The sequence below is a fragment of the Motacilla alba genome, chromosome 5 (genome assembly GCF_015832195.1).
Source record: "Motacilla alba alba isolate MOTALB_02 chromosome 5, Motacilla_alba_V1.0_pri, whole genome shotgun sequence".
Lineage (NCBI taxonomy): Eukaryota > Metazoa > Chordata > Aves > Passeriformes > Motacillidae > Motacilla > Motacilla alba.
The window spans coordinates 7,327,371-7,355,053 of NC_052020.1; the positions used below are offsets into that span (position 1 = coordinate 7,327,371).

The following is a 27,683-nucleotide window of genomic DNA, read 5'->3' on the forward strand; positions in this document are numbered from 1 at the left end:
GGGAGGATTTCCAGCAGCATCTCGTTCATGTTCCATATCTCTGGCTGTAAATGGAAGCTGCAGCCCCCAGCCAGCGTGAGAACTGTGAGGAGAGGAGAGGCAATTCCAGGTCCCTGAGACAAGGACCCTCTCAAGACACAGCTCCGGCCACCCTGATTCACAGGAAGCCTGTGGCTTGTGAAGGGGCTCAGCTGTAGCTTTTCCACATGAAAGTTTCGCTTGGAAGGCGAATGAATGTCATGGCCCCGGCCTGGCTCCAGTCAAGAGGGTGTCCTTTCCTCTCTGTTCAACTTTGTTACCCTCTCCCTGCCTCTGTTTTTTCTGGATACGAATGTTTCTGAGCACATCTGTTAATACTCACTGTGGGAAGCTCCCCTGGGAACACCATTTCTTGGTAGACTTGCCTCTTTCATAATCACTTATTTATTATACAACACTGGTGTATTCCCAGCATCTAAATATGTCCTCTGAGAACTCGCTCGGTCTCAGGGGCAGATAGACTGATATAGACTGGGATCATTCATGGCGACTCAAGAATTGCTTTAACGAGGGTTTTTTTTCTCTCAGCCTTCTCCATCAAAAAGAAAATGGCTGGGTTTTTAGTGGTTAAAACTCTTAAAGGCTTCCTCTTTCACACTTTCACTAGAGTGTTTGGGTTTGAGTGTGATGATTAGAGCCAATCACTCTACTGTGACCACGAGGTGGATGTAATTATAATGATATTAAAATGCTTTATCTTGATATCCTCAAGGGAATAACTCTGCCATCAGTACAGGTGAAATCATTCCTGTTTTGTACAGATAAGATTCAGGTTTTTTGGATTCACAAATGAAACGATACATAGTTGAAGACCAATAATGTTATTAGTCACACATACAAATATTTAAATAAGTTTGGCTGCCTGGCTTTCTTAGACCCCTTAAAAATTGCAGGCATCTTCCTACACGAAGCTGTGGATGTAACAAATGCCCTTTTTTCAGCTCACCTGGATAAAACACTTGGCTCCTGCACATCAGTGTTTCCCAGCCAGACCTGACTGTTGAATAAAAGGAAACAGAAGTGAAGTTTTGTGGTAATCTGTGTTACATGTTAAACTGTTGTTTCAGCTGCCACCTTTATGGAGCACTGGAAGAGAAAACAGATGCGCCTCAACTACAGGTGGGACCTGACTGGGTTTGAAGAGGAGGAGGTTTGTCCCTTCAGTTCTGACTCTTTGCTTTCCACCCTGCTGTTGCCCTGACCTTACAGACTGCCTCATGTTCCTGGGAGGGTTCCATCCTATAGGAGGAAGGAAAATCCCTACACATGAACCGTTTGAGGTTTTTGTAGCAAAGGCATGACTAGTCCGGTCCTGTTGCCATGGGAGCGTAATTGTATAGCCACAAAATGTGATTTTTTTTTTCTTTTTGAAGTGTGGGGTCACACCTAGCAGTGTAGGCATGGAATATACAGCTCAGACCTTTTGCTGGGCTGAAGTCAGAGTGCCAAGAGCCAAGGACCTCATTCATCACACACTGCTGTAAATCAGAAATGAGTGCATTGAAGCTGATAAAGTTACAGTGCTGTAAAAAAAGCACTGAAAAATTCCTATTAACTTTAACGATGCAGGATCAAGCCCTGACTTGGAAAATACCTCAGAAAGCATTGCCAGACATGTGGGCTTGAGGCATGGGGAGGGACACGGTGTGGAGGTGGTGGAGTTTTTTGCAGTGGCGAAAAAAAAGCAATACCTCTGGCAGGTTTATTCTAAATCTGCTCAAGAGCATAAAGGAGAAAAGGCCCAAATCTGTATGAAAAAAAGATCTTCAAAATCAATGAAGTTTTAGAAAGAGAGGAGAGAAAATCCTCAGTCAGCTGAGAAACCGTTTCCCACCTTTTTGGTTTTGATTTTGCCGCTTTACAGAAAATAAAGGAGACACCTTCCCGGAGCAGAGCACCGTCCCAGCCCCCAGCCTTGCCCTGCTGTTGTTATTAAAAGAAGTATGACCTCCCTTGTCATGTCTCTAGATGTCCTAAATAGATACACAACAAATACTGCTCACGTGAAACACAAAGCTCAGCAGCCCTTCCTGGCTTTGACACCCTGCAGCTCGCTGAGCCTGGCACAGCCATCGCTCCCCTCGCCCCCAGAGCCTTTCTGTGGGAATTATCTCCCCTTAATATATTTATCTCCTCCATAATATATTTAGATGCCCTGTGCCAGCAGCCTCTGCACTGGTCCGTACCTGTTTACTGGGGGAGAATATAGGGGTTTATTTCCTGGACACTCTATGCTCCTTTATTTTTGGTAACTTGTTAGCATCCATGAAAGTGAAGAGGATTAAGTGTATCTTTTCAATGGCAGCTTCATGTCTGAGTCCAGAGCTCTGCACAGCCAAACCAGCAGCTGTCAATTCCATATATTTTATTCTGTGGTTTTGGTGGTCAGTGATAAATAATACAGTCATGGGTTTTTCACAGGATTTAAGGTTCTCCTGTTGCTGATTTGGGGGAAACTTAAGCTAGAGTCATGTTGAACAGTCGGGGGTTTGAGTGAAATGCTAAAGCACAAAGTATCTCATTTTCTGGTGTTTTTAGGGACACCACGTTCACGCAATAATTGCAGTAATCTTAATTAATGTAGAGCATGAATAGACTGGGTTTTCTCCAGTAGTGGCTAACCCTCCACTGTACCTATGTTTGTTTCATGTAACTTTTGATATATAAATACAATATGACCTGGAACAGTTCAGTAATCAAATTTTTGTTTATTTGTTTTTTTGTTTTTTCTTGGTTTTCGTGGTTTTTTTCTGGTTTCCTGAAGGAGGCAGTCAAGGTTTGGAAAACATTTTTTTTTTAAAATCGCTCCTACCTTTTTTATTCCATGTCTACTGATGAATGCCATCTTTTGATCTCCATTTCTCCTTTTTCAAGCATCAGATTTTCTTTGGAACTCCCACTGATTGCTTTGCCTTTACACCCTTCCCCCCTCCACTTGTTCAGACTTTTTTCAGCTCCGTTCTGTTTCCCATCCAATGCATAATTTTGAATTCTGACTCTTTTATGAATGCGTAATTACGGGAATTCTGAACCCATGAATCTTCCTCAGTCTTTTGGCTGTCTCTCTTACTTCCAAGTGTTTCCTGCACCTTCTCCTGCAATGCAGACAGAGAATCTGTGGATGCTGTCCTGGACAGAATTAGGGGAACGCCCCAACTGACAATTTTATGGGATCCCAAAGACAAGTATTTTGCATACTTCCAGCAGAAATTTAATCCCCTCATGAGCTGAGGATCACTGAAATTAGTTAATGACGTTTAACTTTTTTCAGAAATAGAGGTAACTAAAATCCAAGCATCATGAGCTGTGCTGTCTGCAGGTTGTGCTGCATATCTCATGTATTAAATGTAACCTACACAGCACTCCACACTGCTGTCCAAATCGTTCTGCAGCTGCTCCTGTATTCACAGGACTTAACATTTTTTTAAATTATAGTCAACGATCAATTGACATGAATGACATACCAAGTGATTTGGAATTCAGTTAGAAAACTCAGAAATTATCAGGAAATCAACCTGCAGAGAGTTCATCTGTAGCTGACAGAGAAAATAAGTAATCTTGCTTTTTTTATTAAATATTACTTCTTTCACAGGATCATCCAAGAGCAGAATATGAAGCGAAGGTTTTAGAAAAATCCTTGAGAAAAGAACACAAACATAAAGAGGTATGGTAAAATTATTCATTTGTTTCACTTATGAAAAAGAAGGTTGTTACAGCAGGCAGTGACCCAAGACTAATAAATAGGTAAAAAGTAGTCAGTGCTCACTGTGTTTAAGTTCCAGGTGTCTTCATCCACACATGAGATGCTTGGGGTCTGCTAGGCACAAGACCTGATTAAATCTAGAAATGACTTTACTAATTAGATTCAGGAGTGTGGCTCAGGGAAACTAACAGAGCCTCATCAAAGAGGTGCTCCTCTAACACTAATAAATCAAGTCTGAGAAAACTGTAATAAATCAAGTTTCAGAAAGTTGTAACAAACCATCTTGTTCTGTGCAGTAAAAGTACCTAAAGCCTCTCAGGAGAAGTTCTCTGTCTTGCTGGACTTCCTCTGCAAATAAAAATATTAATGAAGAGTACTAACTCCAATTTCCACACCAAATTCCAGCTTTGGCAATAACTTTCTGCCTTTTAAAAACACATCTTCCCCTTTTATCCCACTGAAGGAGGCAGTGCTCACTCATGCTCTGAACTTGCTCTTTATGTCACTGTGAGAAAGGTGCTGCCTGTCACCCCAGGAGCACCTGCCTCTTGCCAAGGGATGGTGCAATCCCTGCAAGCAGCTTCCCTGCCCTTTCACTGGAGCTGGAATTCCTTTCCTGTCAGCAGCAGAGCGATTTGGGAAAGCTCCTTTTCTCCCCTGCACACTGATGCCCCCATCCTACCTGAGGTTATTCCCCCTTCACTGCAAGAAGTGAGCCATTCGTGTGCCGTGGTTTTCTTGAGAAAAGTAAAAACTCCAGCATTAAATTTGGCAGAATTTCCTCTCTTGTGTCTATTGCCAGTGGCACCACAACATGGAACCGTTCCCTAAATTGGGATTTTATGGCAACTCTGTGAAAATACAACTGCAATAACATTTACACTCTTCAGGGGCAGCACATATAGATGAATGTTAAAGTAAATTTATACTTGAGTGCCACTGGGCCCCTCTTAACAGATGCTACAGAGCTGCTGGTGGTGTGTTCCCATTAATCTATAGGATGCTGTATGTAAATGGTTCAGGGCCATAAGCGAATCAAATCCCTTTTTAAATCCCTTGCAGAAGGGAAACAGTTTGGGTTGCTGCACTATGATAGGCTGGGTAAACGATTTTGGATACAGACTTTACTGTATTCCACTAAAAACCTGTAACTTGCTCTACTTTTGAGTGTAATCAGAATTCGGGTCTTAAATGTGGATGTCTAATCAGGCAACTAATGAATGGTGGCCCTCTAATATTGGAGAATGAAAGTTGAGCAATTAAGAAAGGATTTTTTTTTTTTTTAACCAGACTATTTATAAGTTTTTGGGCTGTGTTCAATTTGGATGTTACTAATTTGGGAAACGTGAGAAAAAGAGGTTTTTTTTCTGAAAGACTTGGTAGTTATCTTTCATTGGGATCTAGTGTGTTAAAGTTCAAATTCAACAGTTGTAACACTTGGAAACCTTCTTAAAGAAAAAATATCTAAAGCTAAACCAAAATTGCTTACAGCTTTTTCAAGAGAAGTCTAATTAAAAAAAAAAAAATTAAAGGAAAAAAAATCTGCACATTCTTTACACATCATAAAATTGAAAGCAGAGCACAATCCTGTATTAAAAAGGGAATATCATTTGCAGGATTGCCTGATGTTCCCTAGGATTTGGGGCAAGCATTTATCTTTTGTTGCTGTTGTATTTTATTAACTTAAAGCTGAAACACAAAGCCTTAACCAAGCTAACAGAGCATTCACTTGTGCTAAAGTGCTGTGTCAGTAGAGAATATGGAATTAATTATTGGAATTAATTGAGCAGTGCTTTGTAATGCCATATTTCCCGACCCTTTTCTGTTTCCTTTGACTGCCCATCAGAAGCACCGATATTTTCCAGAAGAGACAGCAAACAAATGGAGACAAAGAGTTAAGAAAGTCATGGCTGGGGTGAAATTGGTTCTTTTTATACAAACTTATGAAGAAACTCAAAATTATGAGTAATTATGGAAGACACAAATCAATTTGGTTTTGGCTGTTGAACCTTTGTTTAATATTCGCATTCAGTTCTGGGTTTCTTCCCCTTCCTCGCCTCATTTCTTCAGCACTTTTTGGGACACTGCTCTATGAGTTGGGAATGGCACTGCATGGCTAATCTTAGATTTCCCATCCTGGATGTTATGTTTTGCAGAGGAGCATGGGCCATGTGTTGAAAGAGCCACTTGCACTTCCCTGAGACAATGTGCATGTCATAAAAATAGAATTTGAGCAGCGTTTTTATGTGCATCATCCTCTGAGATGTTGCTTTTGCTGTTGATTTTCTGGTGTTTCAAAACAATTCCGGGCATCCAAGTTTGTGAAGAGGAGCAATGCGCTTCTAAATGAATGTTTTGTAGCCCAAGTTCAGGCAGTGGCAAATTGACTGGGTTTAGGGAATTCAGAGAATATACAGAGTTGTTATTTAGAAAATAACAAAATGGTTTGGGTTGGAAAGGACCTTAAAGATCACCTCATTCCAGCCCCCCTTCTATAATTCCTATTACTGTAGTCCATTGAATACCATAGGAATAGCCAGGTAAAATTAAAAATCATTCATATCAAAGGAATTTTAAGTCTTGCCACACACAAAAACTTAATCTTCCCTGTCAACTGAGTGTTCACCTTGGAGCTACTCCATAGCATGAATTAATTTAATGCTTAAATCCGTATTTCAGTGGAGCCAGTGGTGCAACAGCAGAGCTGCAAATATTAACTGTGGAAGGGGAGAGGAAGGAGGGGGATTTTTGTAGGGAAAGCAAAAGAAAATATTTAACAGCAAGAGAGACCTTACTTCATGGTTTATGACAGCCTATTTGCATGTTTCCTTCAAAAAGTACACAGAAAAATCTGGTTTATTTATACTCCCAGCGCAGGCGCTTGACCACTCTGAACCTGGATACGGAGTAAACAGTTTGCCTGTGTGGAATTGTGACTGTAAACACTGTGTCTGCATCTTCTAACTGGTTGTGGTTTTGCCAGCCTTTTCTTCCCCCTCTCTGTTTTCATCTCATGCACAGAATCACACTCTCCTTCTTTATCAAATGTACCTTTTTTTTTTTTCCCACCAAAAATAAAATTTAGACGGATAAAGAGAAGCTGACATGGAAGGACCGTTTTCCAGCCTATTTAACCAATTTTGTTGGCATCATCTTCATGGTAAGCATCACCTGGCAAAACCCAAAATTTTTTGTTACTGAATCATTGTATGGAAGAGAAGTGATAGGAAACTTTATCAGGTGGATGTAGTTCAAAATGGCTTTTTTCCAGTGAAAAAAATTCAAGCATTTTCTTGGTTTATGACCTGAAATCTTTGCAAGAGCTTGAATTTCTGCTTTGCTGTCTTTTTCCAATAAAGACAAAAGAATACTAAACTAGGGGAGGGGAAAGTGAGGGCACAGAAATGGAAATTCCCACACCACTGATGGGATGAAGCTTAAAAAGTACAGAGAGCCCTCTCAGAAAGTAGTCAGAAAGTAGAGACCAACATCATTTTTGTAATCAAACTTTAGGAAATAACTGACGTTGCCAGTTGCAATCATAATTGCAATGATTTTTAATCAATCAGTCAAATTTGGAGCTATACCATCTAACAGGAGAATTGCAAACAGAGCACTTAATTCAAGGAAAAGGTAAAATAATGATGAGAACAGCCTTCTTCCATTTGCTGATAAAGCATCAGCATTTAAAACAAATGTTGACAGAAATAATAATAATTCAACTCATGGAACAGATTGGCAGATATATTGAAAAAAGCTTAAACCCTTTCCAAAGGTAGAATTTCCCAGACTAAGTCAATTAATTTGTTTCTTTGGTGTAGGGATTTTGGTTTAGGGTTGAGTTTTTTAAATATTTGTATTTTCAGAGAACAGAAATGCAACAAATCTCATATGGTCAGCTGAAGAATCGGTACCTTTTGAGAATCATGTTTTAAAATCATTCCTCTATTTAAGCAACGAAAAATTGAGAGAGATTTTGCTGTGCCAGGAAGTGTGTTGATTCAATCAGATTTAATTTCAGTTTGTGATTATGAGAGCACAGTGAGCCTGTCTAAGGGATCTGAAGGCTGGTGTGTAGAGTGAAGCAGAAATACTCCTATTTGTTTCAATTTTGGGTTTTTTTGTTTATCACAGAGGAAACACCACGTGTATATGCTGCTGGTGTCAGGGCTGAAAGCAGGCCCACTAATACTTTTCATATTAGTATTTATATTAATTAAAATTAATATAGATATATATATTATACATATAGTAATATATATATTATAATGTATTATATATAGTATTTTAATTATATAATATATAGTATTTTAGAATTTATTTATTAGTAACATGTAGTATTTTTTAATGCTGCTAAGCATGGAGTTTACATTTAGGTGCCTTAAAAAAAAAAAGCCTTTTCCTACTATTGTGGCATCATGGTGCCATTCTCTCTCCTGTGATTTTCAAGCAAAAAAGGGGGCTCCTTTCCCACAGTTCATCAAGGCCTTAATGCAGTATTGGGTGGACTTGGGGTGTGGCCCGGAGTTCCCATTTTTTAGGTTATTTCTAAATCCCAGACAAAGCGTTTGAAGGCAAACCTCTGGTAAGGCTTTGGGCGATTCTTCCTCGCAGGTTGGGCTGACGTTCGCCATTGTGTTCGGGGTGATCATCTACAGGATCTCCACGGCCGCTGCCCTGGCCATCAGCTCCACGCCCTCGGGGCGCTCCAGCGTGCGCGTCACCGTCACCGCCACCGCCGTCATCATCAACCTGGTGGTCATCATCATCTTGGACGAGGTGTACGGCTGCATCGCCCGGTGGCTCACGCAGATTGGTGCGTTGGAACCCTCAGCTCGCCACCAGGGGCTTAAATCAGGGCACCCATATCACTGGGGCTCACGGGCAGAGCCAAGGACAGTCACATTTGTGCCTAAAATTCCACTGCGGAACTTTTTTTTTGTTATTATTATTTCCAAGAAATTGCCATTAACCAAAGGTCTAGAAATCTTTTCAGGTCAAGTTTTTGCGCACCTACAAATGATGGTCACGAAGGTCAGGCAGGTGTGGAACTAAATAATTGGAATTGCCATTGTAACATGGTGGGATCCTCAGCAGATTGACCACTGACCTCAGTGCAGCCATACTGCTTTTATATATATATATATATCACTATACATATATATCCCTTTGTTTAAAAGGTGGCTGATGATGTTCTCCAAAACCCACATTTATAAGATCTTGAAATGTCTCCAGGTGGGATAATTCCTTAACGTTTCTCATCCATGTCCCATTGGTTCCAGAGGTACCAAAGACCGACAAGAACTTCGAGGAGCGGCTGATTTTCAAGGCTTTCCTGCTGAAATTTGTCAACGCCTACACCCCCATTTTCTACGTGGCTTTCTTCAAAGGCCGGTGAGTGATGGAAGGGCTGTTCAGGCTTTCAGCTTCTTGGAGGCCTTTTCAGCACTAAACATTAGGTGGTCCCACTCAGAGGCATGGGGTATGACATAAATTACTTTAGGAATCAAATATTGAAAGTATAAAATCCATCTGATGTTTCTAACTCATTGTGCCCTAGATTTGTTGGACGTCCAGGCGACTACGTCTACATTTTCCATTCCTTCCGAATGGAAGAGGTAATTGAATTTCTATCCTGTCTGGGATCGTATTGGATGGATGGGGTGGAGGAGATGTTCTGACTGGCCTCTCCTCTGTCCACCCCAGTGTGCCCCAGGAGGCTGCCTAATGGAGTTGTGTATCCAGCTCAGTATTATCATGTTGGGCAAGCAGCTGATCCAGAACAATTTGTTTGAGATTGGCATCCCGTAAGTAGCAACTTCTGTTCTTTCTTATTTTAATTATTGTTCCTGGTAATGCAAAACAACTGAGAAATGAGCACTGAGTGAGCAGAATGGAGTGCTCAGCAAATTGTCTCCATTTCCCTCAGAAAAATGAAGAAGTTTATACGATACTTGAAATTGAAGCGTCGGCGTTCTCTAGACCATGAAGAGCACATGAAGAAAAAGCAGCGCTATGAAGTGGACTATAACCTGGAGCCCTTCGCTGGACTCACCCCTGAGTACATGGAAATGAGTGAGTGAGGTGGAAAGGAGGCATTTTAAACCGTAATTATTGTGACTAGCTGGGATGGAGAGCTGAGCTTTTTGAACTGTACATTCAGCAGACAGTAGATATGAGATAACTGAATTATTAACGTGAGCAGTCTTGGACTGGAGCGTGGAGCTGCCGGAGGGCTGAATTGTGCTCTCTGCTGTTTGCAAGCCCTTACTTTAGAATGATATTTTAGATATTTTCTTTCAAGCCATGTAACACATCACTGTCAAGTTTCAAATGCAAATGATTAAGTGGCATCTACTTGAGATTGTGAGGCATATTTTACCATCAGTTGAACCCTTCACTGGAAGTAACTTAGTTCAGATTTGATTATTTCCACACCAGAGTCTTTTATCTGATATCTGAACTAAATCTTCTGAGAGCAATGCATGTCTGTAGACCTGGTTGTACTTGACAGATCGCATAGAATTTTTTTTTCAAGTAGTATCTTATGTTGAATGAGATAAATTAGAATATCTGGTGACCTTGATGTTCAGAGTATTTGAAGCAGATGGGAATTCAGTGGGACAAACTGAATGGCCATGCTGCCAGTTCCTAAAAATAAGAAAAGATGCTGTTACTGAGATCAGCATTTGGAAGTAACAGGAGAAAGATGAGCACTGGCAGTACCAGGATGAGCATGACAGCCATACAAAAAGCAAATATGATCCCAGGTTATAGGAAGCAAGTTATTCCTGGCAGAGGCAGGAATCAGCCATGTCCTTTCAAAAGCTTCCAGTGAAGGCCAAAAACCTGCCAGGTGGAACATGACAAGCTTACGTAGAGGCAGCATGGTCACTGCCATAATCCCACTCCTTCAGGTGACTCCTGTGCCAGCTTTGCCCAAGGAAAAATTGTTTTAGGAGCTTCCCCATCCTTCTGGTTACTATTGCCTTGCCTTTTACAAGGTGACAACTGGCCCTTCCATACCCAAATGGAGCAGCCATCATGCAAACTGTGCCTGACACAGCAAATGGGACTGAGTCTCCCAGAAGTCATCACCTCGTCAGAATTTAGGGGCTGGCACTGATGTGGCGATGGGTGCATTTGGTAAATGCTGACAGCAGGCGCTGAAATGTTTTCTTTTTCTTTCCAGTTATCCAGTTTGGGTTTGTAACTTTGTTTGTTGCCTCCTTCCCGCTGGCACCTTTGTTTGCTTTATTGAACAACATCATTGAAATCCGTCTGGATGCCAAAAAATTTGTTACTGAGCTGAGGAGACCGGTAGCAGTGAGAGCAAAGGATATAGGTAAGTGGATATTGTCATTGTATCCCTGTTTGTTTATTCCTGGATTGATGGCAGGATGTTGTTGTGCTGAGCTAGTTTCAATAACAGGGAGATATTTATAGGAAAAGTCAAAACATTCAGCTGTGGCTTACCTGTGAATTGTCATAATTTATTGAGGCTTTACCTTAAAAATAGGAAGACCAAGGCTTTAAATTCAGATGAATATTTCATTAAGTAAATATTAGCACTTTTTAAATCAAAATGATCAATGCAATGGCAAAATATCTCACATGGTTCTGACATCAACAGCCCTTCCTGACAATGCAGTTTTCGTGCAGAAGCAAAAATTTCCACATTTAACAACTCTGCACTGGCCTCAGCAATACCCTTGGGAATGACAGAAGACTCAGAAGTCTGTGGGTAGATGTGTCCCTTTGTCCCTACTCAGCAGGAAGGTCGGAAGGGTGCAAACTGCAGTGGATGGAGCTGGAGCTGGGCTCTGTGGCTGTGGGGGGACAAGAGCCCAGTCTTGCCCTCACAGGGGGGCTCACACCTACAGGTGTTTGTGATGAGGGAGCTGCTGCTTCTCCCAAATGCTGCTTACTTATGAATTAAAATGAAAATAAAAGTAGAAATAAAATAACTGTCCTTGTTACAGAGCCAAGCAGCAAGAGCAGAGAAGTTTATTTGTTATTAAACTCTTAAGTTCATTCTAGTGCAGTACAGGCAGAGTTTTTCCTTGGGCTCATCCTTGTGCCCTAGGATCATCCTGGACTTTAAGAACACATCATGTTTTGCCATGACTTTGCTTTGGGGGTGTTTTGTGGCTCCCTGATTTGATGCTGCAGGTTCAGGCTGCTGGTGGAGATGATTGAGAGGGTAATGTTGATTTTTTTGATTGTGGTGGGGGTTTGATTATTTTTTATTTGTTTCTGAGAATGTGTTAATTGCAATTCATTGCAGTTCAATCCCATTCTTCAAAACCTAAAAAAAATAGGTGCCAAAACATAGTTTGGCTACTTTTGCTTACAAGCCATTAAATTAATTTTTAATAATTTGTTCTTTTTCTATTTAAAATATAACTAGCTCAGCAATCATACATGCTCCTAACTCCGTTAACTGAAGATGTAATTTACCTCATTTTAAGGACTAGAACAGCATTTACATGTTTGTCTCCTTCCTCAGGAATCTGGTATAATATCCTCAGAGGTATTGGAAAGCTTGCTGTCATCATAAATGTAAGTAAATCAGCATGAATTAAACTTGAATTCAATAGGCTGGCTTTTCCATTCTGCTCCATTAGTTTTATTTCAGTACAAAATCCCTTCAATCAAGTAAAAGTATATGATTGAGAAAGTTCTGGAAATATTTGAGGATGAGTTGCTGTGTTTATTTTCAAGCTGTGGTGGCAGTAGCAATAATATAAAATAGTGAGTAGTCACTGCTGCTTTTTTTCCAGAATGTTTTTGTAACACAGTTCTGTCCTTCAAACAAATGTGACCACAGCTGCTAACTCTTACTCTTTTGAAGTACTATCAGTAGCAGAAGATGTACTTTTTAATTTCAGTGCTGTTTTGGGTAAGGCGAGAACCAGTTTAGCTCCTCAGAGTGCAGAATTGAAAATCTGCCCTCGAGCTGCATTGCCCCCCCCCCCCCCAGAGAGCTTGGACAATCCTGAAAAAAAGTTTATTTCAACATTTCACAAAAATTTAGCGAGTCTTAATATATCAATGCATGTATTTCTGCACTATTCCATATGAATAGACATCCACAATGATCATCCTCCTTGCACCCCAGCTGAGGGAAAGATGAAAACAAAGGCCAGCTGCAATTCAACATGTTTGCAGTGCAGCAAAGCAGGGCCTCTGCAGGGCTTGTGGCCACGTGGCTATGGGCTCCTTTGGGGTTTTTTACATTATCCAGACTTGAAATTCCTTCATTTTGTCCCCAAGGCTCTGTTGTGCTATGGCAAACCCATTCTTTTGGTATGCTGCCTTCGTTTGTCCTTCCCATTTCTCCTCTTTTCCTTTGGAAATGATTTCTCTGTTTTTCTCTTTTGTTCTGTGTCGTCTTTCCTCGTCAATACCCAGTGTTCGTTTTCCCTCTTTGATCAATGTACTGCTCCTCTTTACCATAAAATAAGTAAAACATTTTGTACTGTTTGTTCCACATGTACATGAGATTGATGCCGGTGGCAATGTTTCATAATGATGATAAATGAGGAAGGCTAAAGTCATGAGGAACTCAGCCCAATTGACTGTCACGCCTTTTCCCCACGATATTTTCAGAAAATTTAAATAACTGGATGAAATGCAACTTTTGTGACCATAAAAATAAAACTGGGCTCAGTCTCCTCATCCTTTTATCCTGATGAAGTTAAGAACCACACACAATTAGCATTCTTTTGCAATGCGATGAGGCTTTGAAGAGTCAAATCACCGTGGGTTGTTTGGAGGACGGAAAAGCAGCTGGAAATCAATCATTTGGACCTTGCTCAAGGCAACAGGGAGAAGCTCTGATGGGGACACAGGGAAGCAGACCTGTGGTAGCTCTCCCCTGGTGCTGGGGGCTACAGCTGTTTCATTTTTGGGGGCCCAGGTTGTCACCCACGCAGACACCTCAGCTGGTGTGGCACTGCTCCAGGGAATACGCTGCACCTCAGGAGAGCAGGCAGCGAACAATCCCTTGCTGGTGCAGTGAATGCTCCACTTTCAGGGCCCTCAGGCTGCCCTGAGTGGTGTGAGTAGCTTGGGCAAGTTGAGGATGTGATGAAGTTAAGCTCTGCCTGGGTACCGCGCTCACTCTCTACTCTTGTGGCTCAGGCATTTGTGATCTCATTCACATCCGACTTCATTCCACGCCTCGTGTACCTGTACATGTACAGTGAGAATGGCACCATGCATGGCTTCGTCAACCATACACTATCCTCTTTTAATGTCAGCGATTTCCAAGCAGGAACAGCTCCCAACGACCCCCTGGATCTTGGCTACGAGGTTCAGATCTGCAGGTACTCTCTTGAATGATCTCTAATGACAAGTGTTTACCCAGCTGGCTAAGAACGTGGCAAATTCTTACATTCCGGGGGCAGATCCTTTGTATTTTCAATAACTTTTTAGCACCTTGCTAGCTTTTTACATCAGATGGAGCCATTGCCTTGGACATCTTGCTTACATATTAAGTGATCACAGACCTGAATATGATTTACTGCTTATTTTGGGAAATGGAGATTATTGTTAGTGAAATTCAGTGCTTGTCCGTGCAAAGATTTTTTTATTATAATGGATTCCCCTTTCCAGGAAAGGAGATAAATAATGATAAACAGCACAATGGTGCTTTAAGGGAATAAAATTATGTCACTCTGATGTCATGTCATGATATAATGACCATGACCTCTTTTTTTTGTCCAGTTCCCAATTCCTGATGAGAGCAGGAGCATCCTTATCTGCACTGGAACTTAGGACTTATTTATAGTGTCATCACACTGGAGAAATTTGCATGCCTGTGACAATTCATATCTATTCTTCTCATGTTTAAAGGAAAATTGTGGTTACTTATTTCAGCTAATATATTCTTAGAACTGACAGTGAAAGCACTTAGACCAGCAAAGCTGAAAAAGGGACAACAGAGGGAGGGGTAGGGAGAGGAGAGCAAGGAAGGAAGAGATATTCCAGGGAAGAAAGAAACAAAGATGACTTTGATACATGCATACTAAAAAAAAAAAAAATCACACTAACTGACCCAGTAAAGTACCTTGCTTGAATCATACTATTTTATATTATATTCTTTATCCATTTAAATAGTGCAAGTTAATATGGTGAAATGACCTCTAAACAGAAAATTTGCTCAGAGATGAAAGCAAAACCAACCCAAACTGCATTTGCAGTGGCTTGGCTTGCTTTTACTTCCTTCTGGTTTCCTCCTGCTGCTCTCTGGGCAGAGGTTAAGCAAGGCTGGCAAACATGTTTCAGCTCAGAATGGAAGTGTTGGCATCGTGGTCCAAAAGCAAAATGCCAGATTTATTTGCTTTCCACTCCCAGCCTCTGTCTTCTTTCAATCCCATCCTTATCCCAAGGATTTTAAAACTATTTGAAAATGCAGAGCCCTAATTCTTTCAAAATATTGACAGGATGCTGTGGTTTTGAATTTAATGTATTTTTCTTGGTCCTGTTTATCAACACATAGATTTTCTGTAAGCCATAGCTAAGGAAAAATTCTCTTCTCTCCACCTGGCAAAATTTAGCTTCAACCTTTTGCTAATCACGTGTTAAACACGTTCTATGAATCTGAGATCAGTATTTTTGTCTTTAAAATTAGTTTGAAAAATATATGTTGCCTTTTTACCTATCTTAAAATAAATCACTTGAGCTGTGAAGTTTACTCTGTCTTATGCAAAATTTATATTATATGTAGTAATCAGAGGGTATTAAGATAAATTAACCTTTAATTTCAAGGCTAACTTGAAGGCTGTGGGAGAGTTTCAGCTGTATCTTGTTTCTGAGAGATTAATCCAGTGAACTTTCTTTTAGACAGTTCCATTAATTGTTTGACTATTTGTTAATAACTCCTTCTGGTGCCAACATTTCTGAATTGCACCCCTGATTTACTGAGTCTTGTTTTGCAGGTACAAAGATTATAGAGAGCCCCCCTGGTCTGAGAACAAATATGACATTTCAAAGGATTTCTGGGCTGTCCTAGCAGCAAGATTGGCATTTGTGATAGTTTTCCAGGTAGGTGACACTGCAGGCACTTCAAAATAAGTTATTGGACCAAAGAAATATCTTCTTTCTCAGTTGTTTCATGGAAAAGCCAAAGAAATTTGCCCATCTTTACCACCCTCTTTGTCCCACCCACCCAGGCATTGGTATATCCTCAGTGGAAAAATTCATCCCCAGGGATTCCTTGAACTGGTTTGATACAGAACAACTTAATGACCTTACAGACCAGCAAAGCATAAGGCTGATACTAATTAGGTTCCACCAATTTCTCCCATAGGACATCAACAATGTCATGGAAGCAGCATAAATTTAACCCAAAATCATTTCTAGAGCTAGCTGAGAAATGAGATTTTCAAAATTTTCCCAATTCAGGTTTAATTTGCATCTGAATAAGAAGCCAAAATCTTGTAATTTGTCCTTAAAAGACATTATTTAATCACAACAGTGATGCTACTTATTGTGACACAAATGTTTTAAGTCTGCCTTATCTGAATAACTTGTTTCAAAACTTTTATTGGGTTTTTTTTTTTATTCAAAATTATCTTTTTGGGAAAGACCACCCCTTCCTCGAATCAAGGTTTTTCAATTAGAAAAATTCAATTGGAATGTATTTTACCAGCTTTTACCCTTTTACCTCTTGTATTTGCTTCTGCCTTCCTGATGTAAATCTCGTGAGCCACTCGCCAATTGCAAATTCCTTTGGATTTCTAAGTGGCTGCAGTGTCAGGATTGGTACATAAATCATAGATGTCTATACCTGATGTATTTCTCTACTTCCAGCACGCACAAAGCAGTTGAGGGGAATTTGGTCCCGTAGTCCAACTCAAATATGGTCCTCTCTTCACTTTTCCCTCCTAAGCGCCCTCTCCTTTCCCTACAGCCACCCTTTAATTTGGCCCCGCTGACACTTTCTCACAACTTCCTTTTCAGAACTTGGTCATGTTCATGAGTGAATTTGTTGACTGGATTATCCCAGACATTCCCAAGGACATTAGTCAGCAGATTCACAAGGAGAAAGTTCTCATGGTGGAGGTCTTCATGAGGGAGGAGCAAGGGAAGCTGCAGATGCTGGAAACCTGGAAAGAGAAGGACAAGAGAAAAGGGGAAAACTGCAACAACCACAGCCCCAGGCTCTCGAGGAGCCGCAGCGGGAGCCTGTCCTCCTGCCATTCCTATCCTCTGGACGTTTAGGAGAGGAGGGAGCTGAGTCTGTCGGGGCATTCCAGAGACAAAAGCCATGGCGCCAAGGGCAGGACTCCGGTGAGGGACACCCCGGTGCATGCTGAAGGATGTGCTGCCATTTCGCTCCCATCTTTGTGAGAAACGCCCTTCTTGCAAACATGGAGGACCACGTTCTATTTCTGACGATGCTGGGGTTTTGTTTGGTTTGTTTTTCTTTTGCACAAGCAGTAATGCAGGGAGTTTTTATATTTCATCCTGAGCGAACACTCTCGACGTTGGCGTGCATTAAGAAATGCAGGTACTTAGGACAGTCTTGCTAGAGATATTCTCTGAGAATCTGATCTTAGCCTATCAATTAGCTAATGAAATAAAGGTAAATTTGAAGTCATAATAATAATAATAATAATAATAGTAATGCTAATTTGAACTATTTTTGGAAAGCCGAGTTTGAAGGTCCATGGGGTAACTTGCTAAATGATATGCAAAATCAGTATTCCCTAGTATTCCATAAAGCCTGCCAGACTGACTTGCTTCCCAAGGCTGGGTTTAGCTTTGGTGAGTCTGAGCTTTGGAGTCTCAAAGATGTAGGGGAGACTTGTGGCAGCCTGCTGTGTCCCCCAGACCCTCCCCGGGGCTCCCCTGCCTCTGGAAACGTCAGCACAGGGATTCTGGGCAGTGCTTTCCTGGCAGCAGCAGCAGCAGCACAACTCCGGAGATGCTCCCAGCAGGTCCATGGTCACGGAGCAGTTGTTAAATGCCCTGAGTTAATGAGCACACAGAGAGCTCCAGTGACACTCCCTGCCCTGCCAAGCACTCACACGCTGCTGTAGCCGAGGAAATTCCCTCTTCCCCAATGTTTCAGCACATGCCTGTCCCAGCCTGGCTTTTCCCTGTAGCCCTGTGGAGCAGAAGGGAGTGCTTGCACCCGTGTTTCACAGCCAGCTTTTCCCACAGACTTTCTGCTGTTGTCTGGCACTTCCCAGAGGCTGTGCCAGAGGAGGAAATCCCAAATGCATCCCACTTACTGTCTTCAGTGGAAGCTTTGCCTGCACTGGGGCTACAGGACCAGACCTTCAGCTAGTTACAGGACTTTTCTTTTGTCTTAAAATCCTCTGTCTTTTGTACAAGGAGCTTTTCCCTAAAGTATAAGTCTGAAATCCTTACTTACCATGGCTAGCTAAATCCCATCAGTACAGCTCTTTTTAAGCATAATATATTTTTGTTTTGCTTTGTCGACCGATAAACTGCACTTCCAAATAATATTGGTGCAATTAACCTAATTTCTTTTATTGCTTTGTCTTGTCCATGGCACTTGCATTATAAAATTGAAAAAGAAAATAAAAAGGAAAGATTTCTTTAAAGTCTAACTACTGTATGGTTTGTTACAAAACCAAACTGTTTTCAAGAGGTTAGTTATTTCTTTTTTTCTTTCTTTTTTTTCTTTGCCAAACTAATTTAAAGATTAATGCTAGAACTCTAAAGAGAATGCCATATATAGCTTTTGATATATTTATTTGTTTTAAAGTATGTTATGAACTTGATATTTTTCTGTAGTCTGTCCAAAGAAGGTACCAAAAGAGAAATTATGTGGAAGAAAATGGTGTTAACCAAATATTCTTGAAGCTTATTTAAAATACTGATCCAACCAAAGATTTTTATTAATAAAGGGCTTATATTTTGTTAACTCTTGTTTCTGTTGTATTTTGACTTGCAGGAATGTCACTATTTTTAAAGTTTGTATCTTATGATAGGGTGTTGCTGTAGGGCCAAATCCTGCCTGATTTATTCCCACATAAATGTAATGCCTGGTTAGTAAATGTTTACCAGATCAGGCCCGCTGACTGCAATAGGACTGGGGAGAAATCAAGCAGAATTCTGCCCACACATTTTGTTGAAAAGCTGTTTTTCCTCTCATTCCTTGGTAGCCCAAAAGATCCAGGAGAAAGCCAAACTACCTATTCTGAGGAGAAATCTTAGGGATCGTCCTCGAAGGGGATTTAGTCTGTAAATACTGACCTAAAAGTGTTCCCAGCTTAATACTGACATTCCTGTAAATGGTGGAACTATATCCTGAACACATACTTATCTGAATTTTCCATTATTTGCTGAAATCATGGAATAGTAATAGTTGCTTATACTTTGTTTTGTACAGTAAATTGTTTGAAATGGAATTTTGTATATACAAATCTGTATTACTACTTAGATATCTATAAAATTATTTCATGGAATCATTTTTTTAAGAAAAGCAAATATATACTAAATCTGTTTTATTTTGGTTTTTTTTTTTCTTTTTCTTTGAACACTTATTTGAAATAAACTTAAATATCCAAGAGTTTCTCCTGTGGGACAGGTTCTGTTCCCAGCCCTCCTTGTGCTCTGAGTGTACAGACATCTCCCTAAAAATGCCCCAGGTAGGTCTGGTGTTTGAGCTGCTTTAGAGACCCACTTGGAGATGAGTGAATCCCACCTGAAATCCATCTCCAGGAGTACAAAGGGAGTTTTTGGCTGCAGAATGGTTCCACTGTGGCTGTCACACTTCCCACTGCCCTGAGGGACCTGTCCAAGCAAAGCTGGCCTCAGAACCTCACTTGCTGATTGCAATTTTTTTCTCCTTTTCCATTTAACTTTCATGTGAGAAGGAAAAGCACGAGGCTTCACACCAGCCCTCCTTCCCTTGATGGAAAATATTAATGCTCCAAGTCAGGAAATTTAGTTGAGAAGGTGGGAATTGTGTCCTGAGAGAGTGGATATGGACACCAGAAGCAGGTAAACCACACCCTGGCTGGTAACTGTGTGGGATTGTCAGTTATTAAAGACAAAACAGTACATATGAGCTCATGAGATGGAAGATAATGCCTTCCAGAAAAATGCCTTCCAGATAATGCCTTCCGCACTTGCACTGTGGTTTTGGTACTTGTCCTGAAAGTTGTTTCATATTTGGGATGCAAAAAAAGGTTTGCTTTTAAGAATAGCAAATTTGAGGCAGGATTGTTCTAGAAAGGATTTACTGGAATAGAGGGGGGAAAAAAAGAAACTTAAAACAGGCAAGAAGGGATCTGGAAGTGATCAAAGAATACCTGCACATGCCTTGATGTGACTCACAGTGACCAGGTTTGATGAAAGATAACAAACCAAATATTTCATTTGTGCAAGTGCAAAGCTGAATTCTGTGTTGGTATGACACCATGTCCGTGACATGCAGTCAGCCTGTTCTTGGTATGCTTCTGCCCCAAAACCAGAAGCACCAAACCATTTCCCAGCCCGGATTTGATCAAAGAAAAAAAAGTCTCAAACCCAACATCTTGAGGTATTGAAGAGGAAAGTCATGGCATCCATTTGCTTTGTCCAAGAAAAAAATGCAGACCATGGGGAAGATTCCTGCTGGAAATGGCTGCAGGGGCCATTGCTGAACCATTGCAGAATCACTGTTTGCTGTTTGCCATGCAAGGCTGGTAGCAAAACCACGACATCAGTCGGTGCATCCGAGGAGGAAGCTGTTCCCACCCTGAATGGGTGAGCCTGTGAGTCTGTGTGAGTCTGAATCTCCTGGATTTCCATGTCATTGTGTTTCCAAGATACTGTCCTACAAATATTTTGCAGTCTTAAATAGCTTAAGGGTGAATAAGTCTCACATCAAGGCACAGACACATTTCTATTTTTAACCCCCCTACGCTCTCTGGTCCTGAGCTGTTAATGATCTTTTTGGCTGTTGTGATTTCCAATAAGCAATAATAATTTACTTTTCATCCTGGTACCTCCGGAGTCTGACCTCTCCCAGAGTTCCGTACATCACTTGAGTGCATTTATATTTTCCTATGAAGTTTTCAGAGTACACAAGTTCTCTTCCTCTTACCGCTGAAAAAAACCCCATCTTAAAATTTATATGAATTCCATTCAAACTCTGGTTCAATTCTTTGCACATTCGAGCACTATTTATTCCATAACCAAACACAACATGCCATTTTTAGTATAGCAGAGAAAAACCAAACTTCTTTTTTTAACTTTCTTTTTTTAGCCCAACAGGCCTTTCTGAAGAAAAAACTAACTATGAATGTGGCTTGTTTTGCATTTTAACTCTATCCTAATTTTTAAGGCTATGTCAGCCACCTGAAGCCAAATAAAATATTCCCATTGATTCCCTTCAGTGTGCTTTGCATGAGGTTAAGCAGTACTTATTGAGTGATTGGTTTCACTTTGGATAAAATAAAAACTCCTGACAGTTTTTGTAGGTTACTTTTGTAACCTTCAGTATCAGCTGAAGCCAAAATAAATTGATTCAGACGCTTTGTGAGAGCAGTAAAGAGTTGGGTGCACAATTGTGCTGGTTGCCATGAGGCAAAGGCCTTGGAAAATCCAAGAAAATTGAAGATTCGGAGGTCATAGCTTTCATGTGGCTTAGTACCATCTCTGGGAAAAAATTCATGCCAAAACAGGAAACATATCTGTTCGGATGGCCATGAGAAACAAGAATCAAAATAAAAAATATTTAGCAGAGTGTTTGTGCTGAACAAGCTTAAGTGTAATAAAGTTCATTTTTCAGAGCAAGAGGCAAGTGGTTAAGCAATCTTAAAAGAGAAGAAAAGGTTATTCCCTATTTTTACTCGTAAATGAGAAAACAGTGGTTATCTTCTCCAGCTGAACTATGAGATGGAGCTAAGAAAAAGATGCAAAGTAGGGAAGAGAGGAAGAAAAGGCTTTTGCCGGCTGTTCCCAGACCCAAGTTAGCTGACAGCCAGGGAGTGGTTTTTTCTGGAAAGAGGATGGATTCCCCTTGTGTGTGGGTGATGGGGCAGCCTTTGCCAGTGTTCCCACGTGCCATCCCAACCACGCCAGGCCAGGCAATGCTGTGGGTCTCGTGTGGAGATGGAAGCTGAAAGGTTTTGGTCCTGTGGGAGGAATGGAGCTCATGAGCCTGGAATTCCCATCTGTCATAGCAGCAGTGTGTGATTACAGGAGCAGCTCCCATTTCTCAATGTATTAATCTCTGAAATACATCTCCAGGTAATGAAGGAAGGCAATTGCAGGTAATTAGCCAGCAAGTGGGGAAGCAATAAATCCCAGCAGGCCAGACTGCTCTGGGTTTGCTGCGAGAGGTGGTGTGTGTGCCCTGTGTGTCTGCAGGCTGGTTGCCTCTGACTCCTGGAACTGTTTGAGCATTTTGCTCTCCTCAGGCACTGCTGGGAATGGAAAAGGGGAGTTGTGAGCAGGGAAGGAACAGTGAAACTCCTGGGAGCAAATCAACATGAGCTTCATTCAGCTCCATCTTCATCCTGCCTTCAATGAGAGAAAAAAGTAAAAGTGAGAGGCAGTTCTGAACTTCTACTGAACCTCTTCCCTTTTGCCTCTCTGCCTGTGGCTTGTGAAACCAAGCTCCTCCACCTCTTCACAAGGCTTGCCTTTTAGAGCTGCTGAGCTAAGCTGGTAATCGCCTCTGGAGCTTCTTGGGCATAAAAAGTGGCAATTAATTAATCATTGCCAGGTTTAGGTGCTTGGCAAAGATGTGGTGCAGGCTCCCTTTCAAAAGCCTCACTCCAAAACTGGTGAAGAACAGCAAAGTATGGTTACATGTGTACTTGAGTGATCAGAGAGGGTGAGCTTGGGGCTGATCCTATGCTACAAGTCATTCAATTTTGGTTGTGTCTACACAAGGAGAAAGAAGAAAACTCTGCGGCTTTTCTGGCACCAAGCTGTGGCGTTTGTAACTTCCTCGCTTCTTCTGAAGTATACAGACAGTAAGGAAAATAAATAAATGCTATATTTTGTATTAGATTAATCCAGCCTTCTCTGAGGAAGTCACGCTCCCTTCCTAGACTTTTCATCTCTGGGAACAAATGCAACAAGTTTCCCACATGTTTATGTATGAAAATGGACTCCAAACTGTGGTTTAGGACTCCGGTTCTGACCACAGCACTGTGGACTAGCTCAAATTACAGCATTTCTTCAGAGAGCAGAAAATAATACTTCCTCCCTAAAGAATCAAGGCAGAGGGATGATGAAACCAGATTTGCTTTCTTATTTATTATATCTAAATCTCTGTGAGTAATTCACCCAGTCATATCCTGTATCACTTAGTGGCCACGTAAAACTATTCATGTTTTAAAAGGAAATAACTGGGTAATAACTGCACTGTGTTTGAGCATATGAGGCACTCCCTCTCTAATCGGAATTGAGTAAAAAACTTGCACCTTCCAACCTCCAGGACAGTGACTCAGATGGAAAATACTGTACTGGCACGTCCTGAAAAGAATGAAAATCACTGATACATACGGCAATGCTTGTTTCTAGGAAATAACCCTCGGCTTGTCATTCTCCCCAGTCACAACACTGAGTTCACAACACCTGAGTTTAACTCAAAAATCAAGGAAGTGTGACAGACTCACTCATTTTTATCTATTAAAGCAATATTTCAGTACCTCTGAGGGACATTTCGATATTTTCTGGTCTTTGAAGAGACCACTCCGCAGGCTGGATGCAGGGACATGGCTGGGGAAAAGTTTCCATTTTTCACCAGGTCCAAAGCAGAGTCTGTTGGTGCAGAAGAGCTAAGAGCTGAATATTCACAGACACCAAAAAAAAAAAAAAAAATTCCCTGCTGCCATTATTTCAACTGCAATGCTCTGCAGCAGGCAATGGAGTGCTGCTCCTCAGTAAGGAAGGGGTGAGAAAACCTTTCCTTGGGTGGGAGGATGAAGTCTTGTGGTACAGAACTAATTACATGCTTGTGAGAAATACTCCAAAGTGGTGCAAAATGGATCGATTTTCTGCAAAATAATTAATTTTGTTATCCTAACCTTTATTTTATAGCTGCTCAGAATATTGTATTTTCTAACACAAAGATGGAGATTGAAGAAAAGCACCTCAGTTTACAGAAACTAAATGTTATTGTGGTAAGTATTTACCTCTTCATGGTTTTATCTGGTTTAGGAACTGGCAATACAGCAGCTCAGGAAAATAAAGAACAAATTATACATACTCTGCAGAAATGGATTAGTATTAGCTTCCAAGCCTGGCAAGCAGAGCTGCTGGATTATTTCCCTGCATGAATAGCAACTTCCAGTTTGGATCTTAATTTGCTTTGCCCTCAGCCAGTCACAGAGCAGGAACTGAGCTGAATAGAAATAGAAAGGGCCCCAAAAGAGATCTAATGATCATACACTCTTATTCCAGGACATTTTGTCATTTCACAATGACATTCCTCTACAAACATCCCTTGCTCTCTGTCTTCTCTGTCCTTCTGTTTCTCCAAGTGCAAAATTGATGTTGCAGAGCTTAAGTAATAAATATGGTTTAGAGGAACGAGGCGTGCTGGGCTAATATATGCACACAGCTTTATTGACATGTGAAATGTTTGTTTGAGTGATTTCATACTTCCATGGTATGATGAAAATTCACTACAAAAATAGGTAAAAAGTCAAGTTAGAGGTTTTTAGCTGGAGCAAATAAACAAAAGTCTACAATTTACCCTTCCCCTAAAGTTAAACTAACTTCTTCTGCCAACAATAACACAACAGAACTGTATCAACAGAATTATATCAACACTTCTGCTGTTTCAATATTAAGTTCAAGCATCTGTTAACAACTTATTGCTTGTTGTTGTTGTTACTTGGCCAGATCTTTTATCTGTATACAACCTAGTCATGCCAGAGTTCACTCTCTTTTCAGTGCTTATTTACTTTTCCCACACTCTGCTTCTAATTTTCTCTCTCAACCCACAATAATTTGACATTTCTTTCGGGCCCTTTTGTCCTAGTTTTCTCCTAAGATCCTCAGTCTCTTCACAAATGAGTTTCTTTACCAGAGCACTTCTTTCTAGCCTGGATGTTATAGCAACAGAGGGGTGATAGCTGACAAAATAAACAGGTGCAGATCAGTTCATTCACAAAAGAAAACAGAGAAACTGTCTTCTCTTTGCTGAAAATGTGCGTTTTAGGGTTTTGAAAAAAAATGGGCAAGAGGCATTGGAAAAGCACATTAAGAAATTTTATGGAAATCAGTTTATTCAGCGTAGGAGTAAAAAAGCAAGCAAGCAAACTAAAAACCTCTTGCAGTCCAGTTCTGCTAGTAGGGAGAGGGTTGCTTTTTTTATGCAAAATCTCCTCTTATCCTGAAGACAGCAAAGAAAAAAGGAGATGTCATTAATTCCCTTGGAAGACAAGAGTAGGTATATTAAAACAAGTGTACAATCACCTGGGCCTCAAAAGAGAAACAGTTTCTCAGCACCTGTCTCTCAGATTTGTCAGGATAAGGATTTGAAATCCCCCCTGGGATATGTGCTATTGCATTGCATGGGAAATTAAAGAAATTATCAAAGCTGCTTCACTTAAAAACACGGCAGCTCCTAAACACTCCAGCTTCTCTGGACCAGCAGAAGGGTGCTTGCCTTGGCTAGAAATCACGCAGGATCCTCCCAAGTTTCCACCCAAACACACCTCAGCCACCCACAGCTCAGGACAGCCCCACACTTGGCCATTTTTGCGGTCCCCAGATGGGTGGTTTTGCCTGAATGTCCTGGCGACTGACACCTCCCCGCGGGCTCTGCTGAAATGAATCTTTTCGTGCTCTCTTTGCCCTTCTCCTCCAGCAAGGACCGTGAAGTCAAAGCCAAGTCTGAAGCACTCCCGGGCTTCGAGCTCCCTCTGCAGTATTTTGAAAGGGACTCATCTTGCCTCGAGAAACCTGAGGATTATTTGGTTGGGAACCGGATCATACACAGCACTTAAATTTCTGGGAAACTTCCACTGAAATCTGAGCTACTCCAATAAATCATTTCTATTAGGTTTTATTCTGACACAGAAGCGCTTATGATCTGTTAGGCTCACCTAATACTTTCTTTGCCAAAGCCCCACAAACTGCTTCCACAGGAAATCACTGGAATAAAGCAATTTATTGCTTGGGGTATTCTCATCGGTGAATGCGTCCAAGTCAGGTTCAGACAGAATAAAAGACCCTGCTCAATCACTCTGCCTTCCAACAGGAGTGAGTTTAAAAGCATTTAAGAGCCTTAATTAAAGATTGATTTGTGTCTTTCGGTTTCACTTTTGCTACTAATGTAGACATCTTTGGAATTGCAGAAATGTGCAGTGTCACTTTCACGCTCCTGGTACCTCAGTGTTGAATCTGGCCACCAGGTTTATATGAACCAAGATCTCAGCTGATGTTGTTTTCAATTGCATGTCAGGGTATAGAGAATGAAGGTATCAATTGTGCTGATTTGGACTTCTCTCACATAGATTTGTCTCTGAATTTGGCTGGTTGCCATCACCAGGGGCCATGTGATTTGGTCCCTGCTGTTTTGTAGAGTCACCTTCGCTGGCAAAATTTAAAAGAAATTTTATTTAACTGGATTTTGTGCTTCTTATACCATTACAAGGGTTACTCCTGCTTCATAAATTAATGCACACACAGCAAATATATTTCTCCTATGCTACCCTTTCTGTTAATGTCTTTCCTTGAGTTTAAAGTATATTCAGGGCTGCAAAAAAAAAATACACCTCTCAAATCAGGCACATCTTGTCCCAGCTCAGATTCCCAGTGGCAATTCCTCTCACTCTTTTCTTTACCACGAGACCCTGTAACAAGTTAATTCCCTCCAGTCTGCAGCACTTAGGGAATAAACAAAAATATCTAGTGGGTTTATCTAAGGAGGGCTTGTGCCTGTGGGAGTTTGAGAAATGTTTTGGGGGGCTGGTCTTCACATAGGAATGTGAGAGTGGAGACGGAGATGAGGAAGATGATAGTGTTTAAGTCCATTTATCAGTCAGAAACCTTTCTACAATGAGAGAACATAGGTCTGTGAGTGTGTTGTAAGAATAATAAACTCAAGTTGTGCTGGAAACAACTTAGTAACTTGGGTAATCAACATGCCAGTGCTCACAGAAGGAACAGGAAAATCTTTGAACTATCTACATGTGCTGAGAAGAAAAGCCAAAAGGCACCTACAAAACAATGGGATGAACTTGATCTTTCCCATTTAAGAAAAGTTCACAACCTTCCACCCTTGTGCAAGAGTCACCTCTAAAATACAGGGACTTAACATCTGCCCTATTTCTTGCCTTTTAAAGGTCAGGAGGTGCTTTGTGTCACAATTAATCTTCGTGAGGAACAAAGGCAGGCTGCGTGCCCTGTGCTTCCAGGGAAAGGCTGGGGGTCTCTGGGGGCAGCAGGGGCCACACAGGGAGGGCAGAGCCTGCTTCCCTGGGCAGCTGTCAGGCAGGGAAGCCATGGGAATGGCATCTCTTTGGCAGCAGGGCTCTGTTGGGGCCTTTCTTGCTCTTGGCGGAGAAAGCCAAGTGATAGAACCATGGAACAATTAAGGTTGGAAAAGACCTCTAAGATCGAGCCCAGCCATTTACCCATCACTGCCAAATCCACCACCACGTCTCAAAGCACCACGTCTGTACATCTTTTAAATCTCTCCAGGGATGGTGACTCCACCACTTCCCCATGGCAGCCTGTTCCAATGCCTGTCCAACCTTTCAGTGCAGAAACGTCTCCTAATATCCCACCTAAACCTCCTCTGGTGATTTTCTTCTTGCCCAGCCCCTTTTCCGTGGGAAAAGAGACCAAGCCTCTCCTGTCTCCATGCTCACCTCAGTGAGCTGTGGCGAGGCAGAAGGTACCCCCTGAGCCTCCTCATCCCCAGGCTGAACCTTTCATCCTTGTGCTGCTTTTCTTTCCACCTTTTGGAAAAATAAAAAAAAAAATAAAAAAAACCCCAAAA

The 27,683-nt window shown here is 41.2% G+C and overlaps 1 protein-coding gene across 8 annotated transcripts in view; it reads left to right on the forward strand.

Moving 5' to 3' along the window:
• ANO1 (anoctamin 1) overlaps window positions 1-19,272 on the forward strand; it is a 72,020-nt gene extending 52,748 nt beyond the window's left edge. For 2 of the 8 annotated variants that reach the window (XM_038138607.1, XM_038138612.1), the window contains 15 exons: window positions 1,107-1,189; window positions 2,804-2,815; window positions 3,632-3,703; window positions 5,589-5,636; window positions 6,828-6,902; window positions 8,357-8,558; window positions 9,025-9,136; window positions 9,303-9,360; window positions 9,449-9,549; window positions 9,672-9,817; window positions 10,935-11,087; window positions 12,252-12,304; window positions 13,889-14,073; window positions 15,688-15,793; window positions 16,712-19,272. In XM_038138607.1, coding sequence (XP_037994535.1) covers window positions 1,107-1,189; window positions 2,804-2,815; window positions 3,632-3,703; window positions 5,589-5,636; window positions 6,828-6,902; window positions 8,357-8,558; window positions 9,025-9,136; window positions 9,303-9,360; window positions 9,449-9,549; window positions 9,672-9,817; window positions 10,935-11,087; window positions 12,252-12,304; window positions 13,889-14,073; window positions 15,688-15,793; window positions 16,712-16,972 — 1,667 coding nt within the window. In that variant the 3' untranslated portion in view covers window positions 16,973-19,272. The remainder of the gene's footprint in view (window positions 1-1,106; window positions 1,190-2,803; window positions 2,816-3,631; window positions 3,704-5,588; window positions 5,637-6,827; window positions 6,903-8,356; window positions 8,559-9,024; window positions 9,137-9,302; window positions 9,361-9,448; window positions 9,550-9,671; window positions 9,818-10,934; window positions 11,088-12,251; window positions 12,305-13,888; window positions 14,074-15,687; window positions 15,794-16,711) is intronic. The other 6 variants (XM_038138608.1, XM_038138613.1, XM_038138610.1 and 3 more) reach the window with 3 other exon arrangements.
• The last annotated feature ends 8,411 nt before the right edge of the window (window positions 19,273-27,683 follow it).